The following is a 17,467-nucleotide window of genomic DNA, read 5'->3' on the forward strand; positions in this document are numbered from 1 at the left end:
TCCTGAGGAGATGACAATACCAGACCACCTTCCCTGTCTCCTGAGAAACAGGTCAGGAAGCAGAATTGATGGTTTTGAATTGTGCTAGAGAAGACTCTTGAGAGTCCCTTGGACTGCAAGGTGATCCAACCAGTCAATCCTAAAGGAAATCAACTCTGAATACTCATTGGAAGGACTGATGCTGAAGCTCAAATACTTTGGCCACTTGATGCAAAGATCCAACTCATTGGAAAAGACGCTGAAGCTAGGAAAGATTGAGGGCAAGAGGAGAATAGGGAGACAGAGGATGAGCTAGTTGGATGGCATCACCAACTCAATGGACATGAATTTGAGAGAACTCTAGGAGACAGTGAAGGACAGGGAAGCCTGGCATGCTGTGTCCAAGGGGCCACAAAGAGTCGGCTATGACTTAGCAACTAAAAACAAGAAGAAGCAACAGTTATTAACAGAATCGGACACGGAACAGTGGACCAGTTCAAAACTTGGGAAGGAGTACAAGTCTGTATATTGTCACCCTGCTTATTTAACCTTTATGCAGAGTACATCATACGAAATGCTAGGCTGAATGAATCACAAGCTGGAATCAAGATTGCTGGGAGATATACCCACAACCTCAGATATGCTGAGGATACCACTCAAATGGTAGAAAATGAAGAACCAAAGAGCCTCTTACTGAGGGTGAAAGAAGAGCATGAAAAAGCTGGCTTAAAATTCAACATTCAAAAAACTAACTAAGGCCACGACATCAGGTCCCATTACTTCATGGCAAACATTAATAAAAGGAGAAAAAGTGGAAACAGTGACAGATTTTATTTTCTTGGGCTCCAAAATCACTGTGGATGGTGACCACAGCCACAAAATTAAAAGATGGTCCCTCTTGGAAAGGTCATGGTGGAGAGGTCTGACAGAATGTGGTCCACTGGAAAAGAGAATGGCAAACCACTTCAGTGTTCTTGCCTTGAGAACCCCATGAACAGTATGAAAAGGCAAAATGATAGGATACTGAAAGAGGAACTCCCTAGGTCAGTAGGTGCCCAATATGCTACAGGAGATCAGTGGAGAAATAACTCCAGAAAGAATGAAGGGATGGAGCCAAAGCAAAAACAATACCCAGCTGTGGATGTGACCGGTGCAGTACTTGGATGCAATCTCAAAAATGACAGAATGATCTCTGTTCGTCTCCAAGGCAAACCATTCAATATCACAGTTATCCAAGTCTATGCCCCAACCAGTAACGCTGAAGAAGCTGAACTTGAATGGTTTTATCTAGACCTACAAGATCTTTTAGAACTAACACCCAAAAAAGATGTCCTTTTCATTATAGGGGACTGGAATGCAAAAGTAGGAAGTCAAGAAACACCTGGAGTAACAGGCAAATTTGGCCTTGGAAGCAGGGCAAAGACTAATAGAGTTTTGCCAAGAAAATGCACTGGTCATAGCAAATATCTTTTTTCCAACAACACAAGAGAAGACCCTACACATGGACATCACCAGATGGTCAACACCGAAATCAGATTGATTATATTCTTTGCAGCCAAAGATGGAAAAGCTCTATACAGTCAACAAAAACAAGACCGGGAGCTGACTGTGGCTCAGATCATGAACTCCTTATTGCCAAATTCAGACTCAAATTGAAGAAAGTAGGGAAAACCGCTAGACCATTCAGGTATGACCTAAATCAAATCCCTTATGATTATACAGTGGAAGTGAGAAATAGATTTAAGGGACTAGATCTGATAGATAGAGTGCCTGATGAACTATGGAATGAGGTTCGTGACATTGTACAGGAGACAGGGATCAAGACCATCCCCATGGAAAAGAAATGCAAAAAAGCAACATGGCTGTCTGGGGAGGACTTACAAATAGCTGTGAAAAGAAGAGAGGCAAAAAGCAAAGGAGAAAAGGAAAGATATAAGCATCTGAATGCAGAGTTCCAAAGAATACCAAGAAGAGATAAGAAAGCCTTCTTCAGTGATCAATGCAAAGAAATAGAGGAAAAGAACAGAATGGGAAAGACTAGAGATCTCTTCAAGAAAATTAGAGATACCAAGGGAACATTTCATGCAAAGATGGGCTCGATAAAGGACAGAAATGGTCTAGACCTAAAAGAGCAGAAGATATTAAGAGGAGGTGGCAAGAATACACGGAAGAACTGTACAAAAAAGATCTTCACGACCCAGATAATCATGATGATGTGATCACTCATCTAGAGCCAGACATCCTGGAATGTGAAGTCAAGTGAGCCTTAGAAACCATCACTACGAACAAAGCTAGTGGAGGTGATGGAATTCCAGTTGAGCTGTTTCAAATCCTGAAAGATGATGCTGTGAAAGTGCTGCACTCAATATGCCAGCAAATTTGGAAAACTCAGCAGTGGCCACAGGACTGGAAAAGGTCAGTTTTCACTCCAATCCCAAAGAAAGGCAATGCCAAAGAATGCTCAAACGACCGCACAATTGCACTCATCTCACATGCTAGTAAAGTAATGCTCAAAATTCTCCAAGCCAGGCTTCAGCAATACGTGAACCGTGAACTTCTGATGTTCAAGCTGGTTTTAGAAAAGGCAGAGGAATCAGAGATCAAATTGCCAGCATCCGCTGGATCATCGAAAAAGCAAGAGAGTTCCAGAAAAACATCTATTTCTGCTTTATTGACTATGCCATAGCATTTGACTGTGTGGATCACAATAAACTGTGGAAAATTCTGAAAGAGATGGAAATACCAGACTACCTGACCTGCCTCTTGAGAAATCTGTATGCAGGTCAGGAAGCAACAGTTAGAAGTGGACATGAAACAAAAGACTGGTTCCAAATAGGAAAAGGAGTATGTCAAGGCCGTATATTGTCACCCTGCTTATTTAACTTCTATGCAGAGTACATCATGAGAAACGCTGGACTGGAAGAAACACAAGCTGGAATCAAGATTGCTGGGAGAAATATCAATAACCTCAGATATGCAGATGACACCACCCTTATGGCAGAAAGTGAAGAGGAACTAAAAAGCCTCTTGATGAAAGTGAAAGAGGAGAGTGAAAAAGTTGGCTTAAAGCTCAACATTCAGAAAATGAAGATCATGGCATCTGGTCCCATCACTTCATGAGAAATAGATGGGGAAAAAGTGGAAACAGTGTCAGACTTTATTTTTGGGAGCTCCAAGATCACTGCAGATGGTGACTGCAGCCGTGAAATTAAAAGACGCTTACTCTTTGGAAGGAAAGTTATGACCAACCTAGATAGCATATTCAAAAACAGAGACATTACTTTGCTGACTAAAGTCCGTCTAGTCAAGGCTATGGTTTTTCCTGTGGTCATGTATGGATGTGAGAGTTGGACTGTGAAGAAGGCTGAGCGCCGAAGAATTGATGCTTTTGAACTGTGGTGTTGGAGAAGACTCTTGAGAATCCCTTGGACTGCAAGGAGATCCAACCAGTTCATTCTGAAGGTGATCAGTCCTGGGATTTCTTTGGAAGGAATGATGCTGAAGCTGCAACTCCAGTACTCTGGCCACCTCATGCGAAGAGTTGACTCATTGGAAAAGACTCTGATGCTGGGAGGGATTGGGGGCAGGAGGAGAAGGGGACGACCGAGGATGAGATGGCTGGATGGCATCCCTGACTCGATGGTCGTGAGTCTGAGTGAACTCCGGGAGTTGGTGATGGACAGGGAGGCCTGGCGTGCTGTGATTCACAGGGTCGCAGAGAGTCAGACATGACTGAGCGACTGAACTGAACTGAAAGAAGGAAACAGGTATGCAGGCATAGGAAAATAAACCCAAACAAACCTACACCAAGACATAATAAAAGTGGCCCAAGTGACAGATAAGGGGAGGATTCTAAAGGCACAGAGAAAAAAGCAGCTCTTTACAAGGGAACCCCCATGGGGCTGTCAGCCGATTTCTCCACAGAAGCACTGCAGGCAAGAAGCGGGTGGCAAAACAGACTCGAAGCCTCGAAAGGGAAAACCCTGCAGCCCAGAACAGTCTATCCGGCAAGATTATCATTTGGAATAGGAGGAATAAAGAATTTCTTAGACAAGCAGAAACCAAAAGAAGACAGCAATACTAAACCGTCCTGAAAGAGGTATCAAAGGCCTTCTCTAGATGGAGAAGCAGCAGGAAGAAGGAGGAGGAGGTCACAGAGGAAAAGCAGCCGCTTAAAGCAGCCCGTGCATGGATAAAAAACACCTATTTGTGAAAGCGACGGTAAACACAAGGGACAGCAAAAGGAAAAACGCGCAGACGTAAAACCGGACACAAAGCTGAAAATGTGAGGAAGCAAAGTAAGGAAGTGCACGTGTTTTTTTTAAGAATGTGCTTGAATCTACACGGCTATCAGCCTAAAGCGAGCAGAGAAGGGAGGGGCTCACAGAGTAGACAAAAGGCAACCACAGAGCAAAAGACGCAACAGAGTCACAAAAACCGGAAGAAGGAACAAGGGAATCACCACCCCAGGAGAAGAGAGAGAAACAGACTCAACCACAAAATGAGGGCTGAAATGGCAGTAAGTACGTATGTATCAGTAATTACCTTAATGGACCGGATGCTTCCTTCTCGAGATACAGAGTGGCAGCCTGCATGAAAAACAGCAGCCTCCAGCACGCTGCCCACAGGAGAGCCGCCACAGGGCAAGGGGCACACCCAGACTGGAAGCGAGAGGGTGGAGGGCATGAGCCATCGGTCCGGGGTTTCTCTTTGCTAACTGCCACAGAAAGGCCACCTTAGAAGTCAGTTTTGCAAAGATAAAGGACAAGCTTCCAACAGCCCGGAAAACCGGGACAACCATTGCAGGGGAGGTCTATAAGGATGGCATGGTTTTTGGAGGAGATACAAGGGCGATTAAAGGGATGATTGTTGTTGACAAGAACTGTCAAAAATACACTTCCTATCTCCTAACAGTCACTGCCGTGGTCCTGGGACAGCTGTGGACACAGACAAGACGACTCAGCTCATTTCCTTCAACCTGGAGCTCCACTCCGTTCGCACGGGCTGCCGTCCCAGAGCTGTGCCGGGCTGTCAGAGGCGGCCGCAGGCAGGTGCCTTCTGGGCAGCAAGGTTACACTGGGGCAGCCCCAGCTCTGGGCAAGGAGAGGCACTGGGCCTCACCTCTACAGCGTCTGTCCTCACGGTCAGCCGCTGACTTGCCTTATGGCACCGGGGGTTCCTTGAGCCATGGCCACGTTTGAAGATAAATTCAGGACAGATACGGAGGAGGTGGAAGCCGAGAGGCTGGTGAGTGAAGCCACAGCAGCTGACGCCCTCAAGACTCGGGGTCTGGAAGTGGCACTGGTCTCGCTGTCACCAGCAAGAGCGAGCTGGATCCTCTGCACCGCACGCAGTGCCCCAAAGAAGGGGAGAGGCGGGCCAGCACAGGGGCAAGAGAGGGCCACGGCCGTCCTCAGTGGGCGAGCCACTGCCCTGGACACGGAGGCGCTGCAACAAGCAGCCCCAGCAGCGGGCGCCTCCCGAACGGCGCTGGCGGGGGCGGCCCACGGCTCCCGAAGGCTGGGGGCAACGGAGGCTTCCCCTGGAAGACGCTCGGCCGGTGTCTGCTGAGGAAACCCAACAAAAAACGACAACCCAAAGAAAGAAAATGAGGGATGGAAAGGTATTTCACGTGAATGGAAATGACCGAAACAGGAGCTGCGGTACTCAGACAAAATGGACTGTGAAACAAAGAGGATAAAGGAAGTTAAAGGACACCATCTAATGATAAAAGATCAATACACTCATCAACACACAGGTACCTACTAGCAGACAGGCTTCCCCGGTGGCGCCAGTGGCAAAGAAGCCGCCTGCCGAGGCAGGAGACTCAAGAGGCTCGGGCTCAATCCTAGATCAGGAAGATCCCCCGGAGAAGGAAATGGCAACCCACCCGCTATTTTTGCCTCGAGAACCCCGAGGACACAGCAGCCTGGAAAGCTACAGTCCACGGGGTCGCAAAGTCGGACAGTGCTGAAGCAACTGAGCACGCACGCTTTGGAACACCCGAATGTCTAGAGCCAACGCTGACAGACACGAAGGGAGAGACCGACAGGAGCACAGTGGCAGCAGGAAACGCCCGTACCGCACTCACACCAAGGCACACATCTTCCAGACGGAGACTCAGCAAGGCGGCAGGTCCTGAGCGACACAACGGAGGAGTCCGACGCAGCTGACGTGTTCATGGCACTACATCCAAAACACAGAATTCAAGTACACGTGGAACATTCTCTAGAACTGGCCACATCCTAGGGCACAAAACGAATGCTAAGGACAATTACACGCCCACAAATTCGACAACCTCGAGTTCAAAAGTACAGAGATTATTTCAAGCAGCTTTTCTGACCACAATGACATGAAACTAGAAATCAACCAAAGGAAAAGAAATGAAGAAGAAACGATTACATGGAGACTAACACGCTACTGGAAAACAAACAGGTCAAAGAGGAAATCACAAAGGAGATTACAAAATAGCTGAGACCAACAATAAGGGAAATAAAACCATACAAAATCTATGGGGCACAGCAAAGACAGCGCTGAGAGCAAAGGTCACAGCAATACAGGCCTTCCTCTCAAAACAAGAAAAGTCCCAGGTAAACAACCTCACCGAAAACAATCTAACCTAAAAGAATTAGAAAAAAAGAACCAAAAAAACCTAAAGTCAGCAGAAGATAGAAAACAACAAAGCCCAGGGAGGAATTAAAGCAGAATCTAAAGAAACAATAGGGGAAAAGTCAATAAAACCAAGAGCTGGCTCTCTGAAAGGGTATACAAAATAGAGAAACCTCTCGGTCAGGCTCATCAAGAAGAAAAGAGAGAAAACCCAAACAAACACAGTAAGAAATGAAAAATGAGAAATTTCAACTGACGCTGCAGAAATAAGGGAAAAAAACTCAGAGAATGCTATGGACAATTACATACCCACAAATTTGACAACCAAGAATGGACAGTTTTCTAGAAACATCAAAACAAAATCAAAAAATAAATCACCAAAACTAAATCAAGAAATAGATAATATGAACAGACCAATGACCAGAACTGAAATAAAATCTATAAAAACAAACAGAAACTTCCTGCAAACAAAGGTCCAGGACCAGATGGCTTCACAGGTAAATTCTGCTGGCAAACATGCAAAGAACTCATACCAATTCTTCTCTCTCTTCTAAAGATTGAAGACGGAACACTCCAAAGACATTCTATGAAGCCACCATCACCCAGATAACAAAACGCCATCAACAAAAGAAAATTATGGGCCAGTATCTTCGGTGAATATAGATGCAAAAACCCACCTAAAGAGACAAAACACCTACACTCAGAAAACTATAAGACACTCAGGAGAGAAACCCAGGATGACAGAGGCAAATGGAGAGACACACCGCGTGGAACTGGAAGGATCGATATTACAGAAATGAGCACGCTGACCAGAGTGAGACGGGAAAGTGAAGTCGCTCAGCCATGCCCAACTCTTGGCAACCCCGTGGACTGTAGCCTACCAGGCTCCTCTGTCCATGGGATTCTGCAGGCAAGAATCCTGGGGTGGGTAGCCATTTCCTTCTCCAGGAGATCTTCCTGACCCAGGGATCGAACCCAGGTCTCCCACATTGCAGGCAGACGCTTTAACCTCTGAGCCACCAGGGAAGCTCTCTACTATACTATACTACCCAAAGCAATACTACAAATTTGATGCAATCTCTATCAAACTACCAATGGCATTTTTCACAGAATTAGAACAAATTCTACAAATACTACAAATTCTACTATACTACCCAAAGCAATCTACAAATTCGATGCTATCTCTATCAAACTACCAATGGCATTTTTCACAGAATTAGAACAATAACTTTTGCAATTTGTAAGGAAACGCAAAAGACCCCGAATGGCTAAAGGACTCTTAAGAAAGAAAAATGGAGGTGGAGGAATCAGGCTTCTAGACTTCAGATTATACTACAAAGTTACAGTAATCAAGACAATATGGTACTGGCACAAAAACAAAAATATATATTAATGGACTAGGATAGAAAGTCCAGAGAAAAACACACAGTTATGGTCACCTGATTTGACAAAGGAGGCAAGAATATATACCATGGAGAAAAGACGGCCTCTTCAATAAGTGGTGCTGGGAAAACTGGACAGCTCCATGTCAAAGAATGAAACCAGGACACTTCGTAATACCATACACAAAAATAAACTCAAATGGATTAAAAACCTAAATGTAAGACTGGATATTATAAAATTCTTTTAGGAAAACACAGGAAAAACACTCTTTGATATAAATCACAGCAAGATTTTTTCTGACCTACTCCCTAGAGTAATAAAGACAAAAATAAAGAAATGGGATCTAGTTAAACTTGAAAGTGTCTGCAGAGCAAAGGAAACCATAAAGACGACGAAAAGACAACCCTTAGAATGGAAGAAAATATTTGCAAATAAGGCAACTGACGGATTAATCTCCAAAATATACAAGCTGTCCACACAGCTCAGTATCAAAAAATCAAACAGCCCAATAAAACAATGAGTGGAAACCTAAGTAGACATTTCTCTAAAGAAGATGTACAGAGAGCCAAGAAACACATGAAAAGATGCTCAACATCAGTAATTATTAGAGAGATGCAAAGCTCCAGAAATCCAGAGAATGCAAGACTGCAATGAGGTGCCCCTTCACGTCAGTCGGAACGGCCACCACCAGAACTCCACCAAAAGAGAAAAGCTGGAGAGGACGTGGAGACAGAGGAACCCGCTTACAGTGCTGGTGGGAATGCAGATAGGCACAGCCACTCTGGACAGCATGGCGGGCCCTTAGAAGACGAAACAGTAACACCACATGGTTGCCAACCCCACTCGTGGGCGTAGACTGCCAGAAAATCTCAGTTCAGAAAGACACACGCACCCCAGGGCTCGCTGCAGCACCGTTTACAACAGCCAGGACACGGACGCAGCCTGGGTGCCCATCAGTGGGTTAATGGAGAAAGATGTGGTGCGTGTACACAACGGAATATTACTCAGCCACAAAAAGCAACGGAACTGGGTCGCGTGTGGAGACGTGGAGCGATCTGGAGGCTGTGAGTCAGAAAGAGGACAACAAGCACCGTGTATCAGTGCATCGATTAATATGCAGAGTCTAGACAAACGGTACAGGCGAACCATTTGCAGGGCAGAGTCAGAGATGAAGTCGTGGAGAATGGATGTGCGGACAAAGAGGGGACAAGACAGTGAGGCAAACTGGGGGGTTAGGACTGACTCGCACACCACGCGGAAAACAGCTGGTGGGGGCTCTGACCGGCGCAGGAGGCTCAGCCGCGCGCCGCGCCGCGCCGGCCTGGAGGGGCGGGCCGGGCGGGGTCCAAGAGGGAGGCGCCATGCGCACATTTGCGGCTGGCCCACCGCGCGCGGCACAGACTAAGGCCGCGCTGCAGAGCGGTTGCACTCCTGCTTAAAAACGTGGGAAACCCAAACCACTTTTTCTGCTATCTTAGAAATTTTATGAAACCTGCGACTGTAGTAACAGAATATGTATCTTGGGTATTAGAAAGCATATGAAACAGAAGAGAGAAAATGTGGACGGTTGTAAACTCGGCAAGCGTTCCGTTTCTTAGGGCCTCCCTGGTGGCTCAGCTGGTGAAGAATCCGCCTGCAACGCGGGAGGCCTGGGACCGACCCCTGGGTCGGGAAGATCCCCTGGAGAAGGGAAAGGCCGCCCACTCCAGTGTTCAGGCCGGGAGAATTCCGAGGACTGCGTAGTCCATGGGGTTGCAGAGAGTCAGGCGGCCGAGCGAGTTTCACTTTCAGGCTGAATCGTTCGGCTTTAAACCACCGCCACAGTTTCCTCTGCTGCTGCACCTCTTTCGGGCTGCTCTCATAGCTCAGTCGGTAAACGCAACGCAGAAGACGAAGGTTTGATTCCTGGGGTGGGAAGATCCCCTGGAGAAGGACGGCAGCCCACTCCAGGGTTCTTGCCTGGAGAATCCCAGGGACGGGGGAGCCTGGTGGGCAGCAGTCCATGGGGTCGCACAGAGCTGGACACCACTAAAGCGGCTTAGCAGCAGCAGAACCTATCTATGAAAAGGAAACAGAATTTTGGGCACAGAGAACAGAGGCGTGGTTGCCGAGCGGGAGCGGGGTGGAGGAGGGAGAGGGTGGGAGGCTGGGGTTAGTAGACATAAACTGGAAATACAGGTGGATAAACCACAAGGTCCTCATGTATAACACAGGGAGACAGTCAATATCCCGTGGTAAATCATAGTGGAAAAACTCTTTTGAAAGAACGTCTATGTGTGTATAACGGAGTCACTTCGCTGTAGAGCAGAGACCAGCACAACACTGTAAGTCAACTATATTTCAATCAAAATAGAGAGAGAGGCCTCACTGACAGAGCAGGCCGACCCACAGACATAGGAAACAGTCCCGTGGTTACCAGAGCGGGGAGGAGGGAAAAGAGAGAAATTAGGAGGCTGAGCTCAACACAGACATACTATATGCAAAGTAACCAACAACCTACCATTCAGCCCAGGGGACTATACTCAGTATTTTGTAACAAGTTATGAGGGAAAAGGATCTTTAAAAGTAGATTATGTTGCTGTCAATCTGTCCTCGCTCAAGCACTTGGGGGCTCCCAAAGGCAGAGGACGCTGCCCCCGCCAAGGGCTGAGAGCCCTGCGGTCCACACGGGTGCCTCCAATCTGAGGTCTGCCCCCACCCCGAGCCTCCCTGCTGCCTAAAAGCTAAGTTACAGAAATCGTGAGTAAGCCTTCAGAGACACTGGCAGCCACACAGCCCAGCGTGTGACTGATGGGCTGGGATTTCACATGTTTTGCTTTGCTTTTTATTTCATTTTTCTAATTGCTCATTTTTATTGTATTTTATAGTCAGTCTGCAACAGTTTGGAAATGTTAAAGTGGTCCTTCACCACAGACTTCCCCAGTGGCTCAGACGGTAAAGAGGCTGCCTACAATGCGGAAGACCTGGGTTCCATCCCTGGGGCGGGAAGATCTCCTGGAGAAGGAAATGGCAACCCACTCCAGTACTCTTGCCTGGAGAATCCTATGGACAGAGGAGCCTGGTAGGCTACAATCCATGGGGTCATAGAGTCGGACACGACTGAGTGATTTCACTTTCTTTTCTTTCACTTTCACCACAGATACATTCAGAAGCAATGAACAGATAGCTTATGATTAAAGAGCAGCTGGAATGATCTTTTAAGCAAAGTATGCCAACAGCACTGTTTTTCTGATTAATGTACACTGCTTCTACTACTAAATATAAAAACATTCTCCGGGCTTCCCTGGTGTTCTGGTGGGTAAGAATCTGCCCTGCGATGCAGGGGACACTACTCCAATCCCTGGCCTGGGGCCATCACAGCCACTGAGCCTGTGCTCCGTAGCACAGAGCAGCCGCAGCAGTGAGAAGCCCGCGCGCTGCAGTCAGGGAGGAGTCCCCGGGCTGCGCAACTGCCAGAAAGCCTGCCTGCAGCAACCAAGAGCCGGCGCAGCCAGAAGTCGAGATAGAAATGTGTTTACAAACATAGAATCGAAGCAGCGCCCTGAAAGTGGAAAGCTGTAGAAATAAAAAGAACCCTACATACCTTCTTCGGTGAAGAATTTTTCTACAGGTCCCACAAACTGATTAATCTCATTGAGTTCATCTCGGCTAATCTCCGGAAACGGGAAAGCTTTTTTCTGAAAACGAGGAACACACAGTAAAAATGAACTGTGGGCGACTTCCCACAGCGGTCATGTCAGTCAGCAGGGAAGGGAAAGGACGCGCCAGCGTCCCCATCGGCGGGCCGAGCCTTCCGTGCCGAGGGAACTGGACAGCAAACCCCAGCAGGAGCTCCGGACGCAAGAACTGTGCCAGACTCTGCCACCTCGGCCCAGCCTCCTCCCTGACCCAGATTACCCCCGACTCTGATCAGCTTTCCTTACTAAGAAGTGACCAGGACTGTCCTATGGAACAGGGAGCCTGGGCTAACGTTTCCAGCCCCAGCGTGGTCCCTGCTGTGCAGCTTACCACCCGGGCGACCCCTTCACCCGTCCCCAGGGCCATTTTCTCACCCAGAAAACACGGGTGGTCTCTGTGAGGACCGTGGGAAGTCATAGACGAGACGTCACCTTAGTCATTCTTGAGCTTAAAAATGCTGCCGCTGACGAGAACGTACTGTGGTCGCAAGGGCTGGCTTCTTGGCGGGCTGCCGCTCAGCTGCTTGCTCCAGGACCCACCCCTCCTGCCCGATGACCCCTGACCCCTGCTGCCTGGGCTGAGCGTGCCAGGAGGCACCAGAGGCGGCCCCGCTGAGGGGCCGCATCAGCCTGGACGCAGCCCTGACCCTGACGCTTTGGGGCTCGGCATCTGTCTCTCCCGTTACAGGCGGCACCTCAGGAGGCACGTGTGGGGCTCAAACGAGATGGTGTGTCCTAAGCGGGCAGTGACGGACCAGGGAGCGGCCAGGGCTTCTGCCCGAGCCTGGCTTCCCCACGAGGCATTCGCTCTGGGTCGCCTAGAATCATCCCACTGAGACCTCAGCCCCTCTGGCTTTTGGGCGCCGCCCTCCCCTTCAGCTGCCAGCGTGACCTCACTTTCTGGATTTGACCAGCGCCTGCTGAAGAGTGACGTCCCAGCCCTGAAGCCGCCCCAGGAGCCCGGCCTCTCCTCACAGCACCTCTCACCAGGTGGCTGGAGAAAATTCTTGAGAGGAGTCCTGTCTCCTCCCTCCCACAGGCTCTCAAGTCTGTTTTCTCCTCTCGGGCCCCCTGTACAGGTGAAGGGTGGATTCCATGCCAAAACTGAGAGCTGACTTAAAAGGAATCCCTGCCTCCAGGCCACCTTCGACCCTGCCCCTCAGGGGGTCTGGAAGGAAATCGGGCTGAGCGGTCTTCACTCCACAGCCACTTAGAACAAAGCCGGCTCTTTAGCTGAATACAGAAGCTGAGTCCACTGCACTGGCCTGCACAGCCTCTGGGCTCACCTGGGCCGGCTACAGTGGCTGCATTAGAGGAAGAAGATTCTGGAATCAGTCAGCAGCCAAGTGAGAAAACAGAACAGAGTGGGACCAGTTTAGGGACCAGCCTAAACTCCAAACAAAAGAGAAACTGCCAAGAGAGGCCTCGAGAGTATGTGAGAATGAATCTCTGATGGCAATATTCAGAGTCTGAATGGGTGCTTCGTGGGTGCTGGGTTCAATTTCACTTGCAATTTTCAAATTTTTGAAACCAGTGGAACTGGTTTTTCCAAGTATTCTGCATATATAGAAACCACATATGTAACACGGATGAAAGCCCAGCTGCTCCTGGCTGAGGCTGTGAACGGGAAGAAGAGTCACCCAGATCCGTCCCACGGGTTCTCGCAGGAGACCCGCGGGCGTTCTCAGAACACTCTGAGGGCAAGAGGACAATGGCGTGATCATGAAGGTCTCCTTCCAGTTTGAGAGTCCAAGCATCTCTGCTGCCATGTTGCTGCTCAAACCCCAACAATGCTGAGAGAGACCCTGTCGGCCTGAACCAGGGTGGTACCAGCCAAGTGCTTAACAGCTGTCAGACTCTAAATGGAACCTGAAGGTAGAGAAGCTAGGATCTGCTGTCAGATTAGATGCGGATTATGAGAACAAGAGGCACCCCCAGGTATCTGACTCTGAAATGGAGCAGGACCTTATGGCCTCGCCCCGCCATATTCTCAGCCTGCCTTTTGTCTGTGGAAACGCTAAAGCCAAAGAGTAAGTTTAATCAGAGAAGTGAGAAAATGCAGAAAGAAGGGACTCCAGTCAAAGGGGACCAAATAATAATAAAGTAGTCACTACGCATATTCAAGGACCTTTAGTTCCTTCTCAACAGCTACAGATAATATTCTGAGCCATATCCTGTGAGCTGTCTTATAGATATTGAAGCCTCCACCTGGGGGAAGAAGTTAACTTCATGATGACTAGACTATAGCCGTGACACAGGCTGCTCTACTTTTGAGAACTGGCCTCATGGAAGTGGGAACTGACCCTGGAACTGAAGACTGACTGTGCTCAATGAAGATGACACTGGTCAGTTCTCCGTGACCTGTTCCAAGATGACTGTCAGCTGCCTGTGCTGTTTCTGTGCCTAACCCCCTCCCTCCGTGCCTGCAGGTGGGGCCGTGGGAAGAGAGTCAGCCTTTGGACAGGGCCCCCCACCTCCAACCCTGGCTGTCAGCATCCACAATAAAGCACTTTCCTTTCCATCCATCTGGCCTCTTTCCTGACTTCTGAGAGGTGAGCAGCCGGACCTCACTTTCGGTTACAACCTGAACAAGTGGAACGGTAGAGTCACCACCATCTCCAATAAGATGACCAGAGGGAAGGGCAGGATCGGGTACAGAGGCCAGGAACTCAGTTTTGGATGGGCTAGACAGGCGATGCCTCGTAACACCCAAGTGCAGCTTTTGACTGGAAAGGTAGATATACAGAGAGACGGGCTCAAGTCTCACCTGGAGAAATAAATGTGCACCTTCAGGATACGGATGGCACGACACTAAATTAGATCATCAGAGGAACGATCAGAGATGAGAAGGCCATACACAGGCTGAGCCTAGACAGGTCCCACTCCGGCTGAGTTGGTCAGAAACGCTGGCCAATGTTTAGCTGTCAAAGAGCCAAGAAGGGATCAACGCCCTTGAGTAGCTGAGAAGGCTTGGGGGTCTCGCTGGACTTTGCTAAGAGCAGACAGTTCTGCCACCGTGATGCAGAGAATGTAGACCACATGTGGGAAGGAGGTAAGTGTAGAGGCGGGACTTCTTACCTAAATGGGCGCATTTTCGCAGTGAACAAGAAGCAAGGCCAGCAGCTGAGAGTGAAGGGGGAGATGGTGCTAAAGGTTTGGAGAAAGGGAGCATAAAACACGTGTGTTCTTTCTTCCCCATGCTGCTGGGATGCATGAGTTCCCAGGACAGCGCCACACAGCCCCAGGTTCAGGAGAAACGGCTTCCCTAACTTTTAACGGCCTAGCTTTGCACTTTTTAGCAGGGCAAACCATTCCAGTCTGGGTGTCTGCACCTGTAATGGCTGACAACCTTAAAGAACGCTCTAGAGAAACCAAGGAATGACTCCTGAAGTAGTACAGAGTCAGCCAACATCGCAGCCGAGCTCAAAGCACTTTACACACATTTTTCTTTGGTTTTCTGGCTACCTGTAGGAGGGGACAAAGGCTGCTTTTACTATTTCCTGTATGAGAGCAGGGAGCAACTTCACAGGCGTGCTTAGCCCAAGCTCAGAACACTAGCAGCCAGCACTGATTCCTCAATCTGCGGTCTCTTACATCTGCCCCACGTGCGCCAGATTAATAAAGCATTTCGACGCATATACGATCTCACCGGGGCTTCCCGACACACACACACACACACACACAGTCTGTCTCGGTGTGCGAGACACAGCACACCGCGAGCTCCGCACCTGGGGCTCAAAGTCACGGAGCCGAGGTCGAGTCCAGGTGCGTGCTCAGCAACCAAGCGGCCACCACTCTCGGGTCCTGCGACCCGTGGAAGGGCCGGGCGGGCACGCCAAGCGTCTGGGGGGCGCACACACACTCAGACGCACACACTTCGGGGCCGGGACGCTGAGCGGAGGGTCACCCAGCGCCCACCTCCGCCAGGGTCTCCCGAAGCAGGAGCACGCGGCTCCTGAGAGCCGGGGGGCCGGCACGCCCGCCCTCGGGTGCGTTTCTGAGGCAGCCTGCGGGGGCTCTGGAGCGGGCTCCGCTCGCCCCTCCGCGAAAAAGGCAGAAGGCAGGGAGCCCGCGGCGCCGCCTCACCTTCTGGATCTTGCCCAGGAAGAGCTCCTTGGCGAAAGCGCGGCTCGGCGGACTGGTGAGCAGCGGGCGCCGGCTCACGGTGAAGGCCGCTGGGGCGCGGCAGAAGCGCGCCGCCACCGAGCACAAGAGGAGCCCACAGCCGCTCATGCTGCCCGCGGAGCCGCTCGTGCCGCTGCTGCCGCCTCCGCGGCGCCTCAATCACGTCCGGCAGACCTGGCGCCGCCGATGACGCCATCCGCCCGCGCCGCCCCACCCCCCCCTCGGCCGCCAATGCGCCTGCGCGGCCTCGGGCTCGGCCCCGGGCGGCTCGCGGATTGGACGGCGGCGGCGCGGGGGGCGGGGCACCGCAGTCAGACACCCGCGGCCTTGACCAAACGCGGTCAGTCACCAGCTGGGGCTGCAGCGAGCTGGTGAGACTGGGGGGTGGGGGACGGGGGCTTCCCTGGTGGTCTCGTGGTTCTCTTCCTGCCGACGCAGAGGACGGGGGTTAATAGGTCGCTGGTTCGGGGAAGACCCCCCCCCACACACACACATGCCTAGGGGCCACTAAGGCACAACTGCTGAGCCACGACTCCTGCAGCGTCTGCGCGCGGCACCCCGCGCTCCACCACAAGGGGCCACCGCGCCGAGAAGGCCCCGCAGGGAAGAGGAGCCCCTGCTCTCCCCAGCTAGAGGTTTCCAAGAGACAGCAGACGCTCAGCACAGCCAAAAAATAAGTAACGTGAAAATAAATATGAAACAATGTTTTAAGTAGAAATAAATTTAACACCATTTTAAAAGCGGAGATGGGGGAAATTCACGATATGGGTTCTCTCTGAAGGGCGTGCGCGTACGGGTTCAGTTCAGTTCAGTCGCTCAGTCGTGTCCGACTCTTTGCGACCCCATGAATCGCAGCACCCTAGGCCTCCCTGTCCATCACCAACTCCCGGAGTTCACTCAGACTCGCGTCCATCGAGTCAGTGATGCCATCCAGCCATCTCATCCTCGGTCGTCCCCTTCTCCTCCTGCCCCCAATCCCTCCCAGCATCAGAGTCTTTTCCAATGAGTCAACTCTTCGCATGAGGTGGCCAAAGTACTGGAGCTTCAGCTTTAGCATCATTCCTTCCAAAGAAATCCCAGGGCTGATCTCCTTCAGATGGACTGGTTGGATCTCCTTGCAGTCCAAGGGAGCCTCAAGAGTCTTCTCCAACACCACAGTTCAAAAGCATCAGTTCTTCAGTGCTCAGCCTTCTTCACAGTCCAACTCTCACATCCATACATGACCACAGGAAAAACCATAGCCTTAACTAGACAGACCTTAGTTGGCAAAGTAATGTCTCTGCTTTTGAATATACTATCTACGTTGGTCATAACTTTTCTTCCAAGGAGTAAGCATCTTTTTATTTCATAGCTGCAGTCACCATCTACAGTGATTTTGGAGCCCCCCAAAATAAAGTCTGACACTGTTTCCACTGTTTCCCCATCTATTTGCCATGAAGTGATGGGACCAGATGCCATGATCTTCATTTTCTGAATGTTGAGCTTTAAGCCAACTTTTTTGCTCTCCTCTTTCACTTTCATCAAGAGGCTTTTTAGTTCTTCTTCACTTTCTGCCATAAGGGTAGTGTCATCTGCATATCTGAGGTTATTGATATTTCTCCCAGCAATCTTGATTCCAGCTTGTGTTTCTTCCAGTCCAGCGTTTCTCATGATGTACTCTGCATAGAAGTTAAATAAGCAGGATGACAATATAC

The 17,467-nt window shown here is 49.8% G+C and overlaps 1 protein-coding gene and 1 pseudogene across 2 annotated transcripts in view; one reads left to right on the top strand and one right to left on the bottom strand.

The window, feature by feature from the left end:
- The window catches only part of ACAD9 (acyl-CoA dehydrogenase family member 9), a 39,377-nt gene extending 23,447 nt beyond the window's left edge, over positions 1-15,930 (bottom strand). The window contains exons 1-2 of one of the 2 annotated variants that reach the window (XR_005722133.1): positions 15,735-15,928; positions 11,555-11,648 (exon numbers count right to left, since the gene is read on the bottom strand). Coding sequence is in view for 1 of the 2 variants with exons in the window: in XM_040246665.1 (XP_040102599.1) it covers positions 11,555-11,648; positions 15,735-15,881 (241 nt within the window). In the remaining variant the exon portion in view is untranslated. Of the gene's footprint in view, positions 1-11,554; positions 11,649-15,734 lie in introns of both variants that reach the window. The other variant, XM_040246665.1, reaches the window with a different exon arrangement.
- On the top strand, positions 4,493-5,591 carry LOC120867921 (annotated as a pseudogene).
- Positions 15,931-17,467: the final 1,537 nt, after the last annotated feature.

This window comes from Oryx dammah, unplaced genomic scaffold (assembly GCF_014754425.2).
Source record: "Oryx dammah isolate SB20612 unplaced genomic scaffold, SCBI_Odam_1.1 HiC_scaffold_9, whole genome shotgun sequence".
NCBI lineage: Eukaryota > Metazoa > Chordata > Mammalia > Artiodactyla > Bovidae > Oryx > Oryx dammah.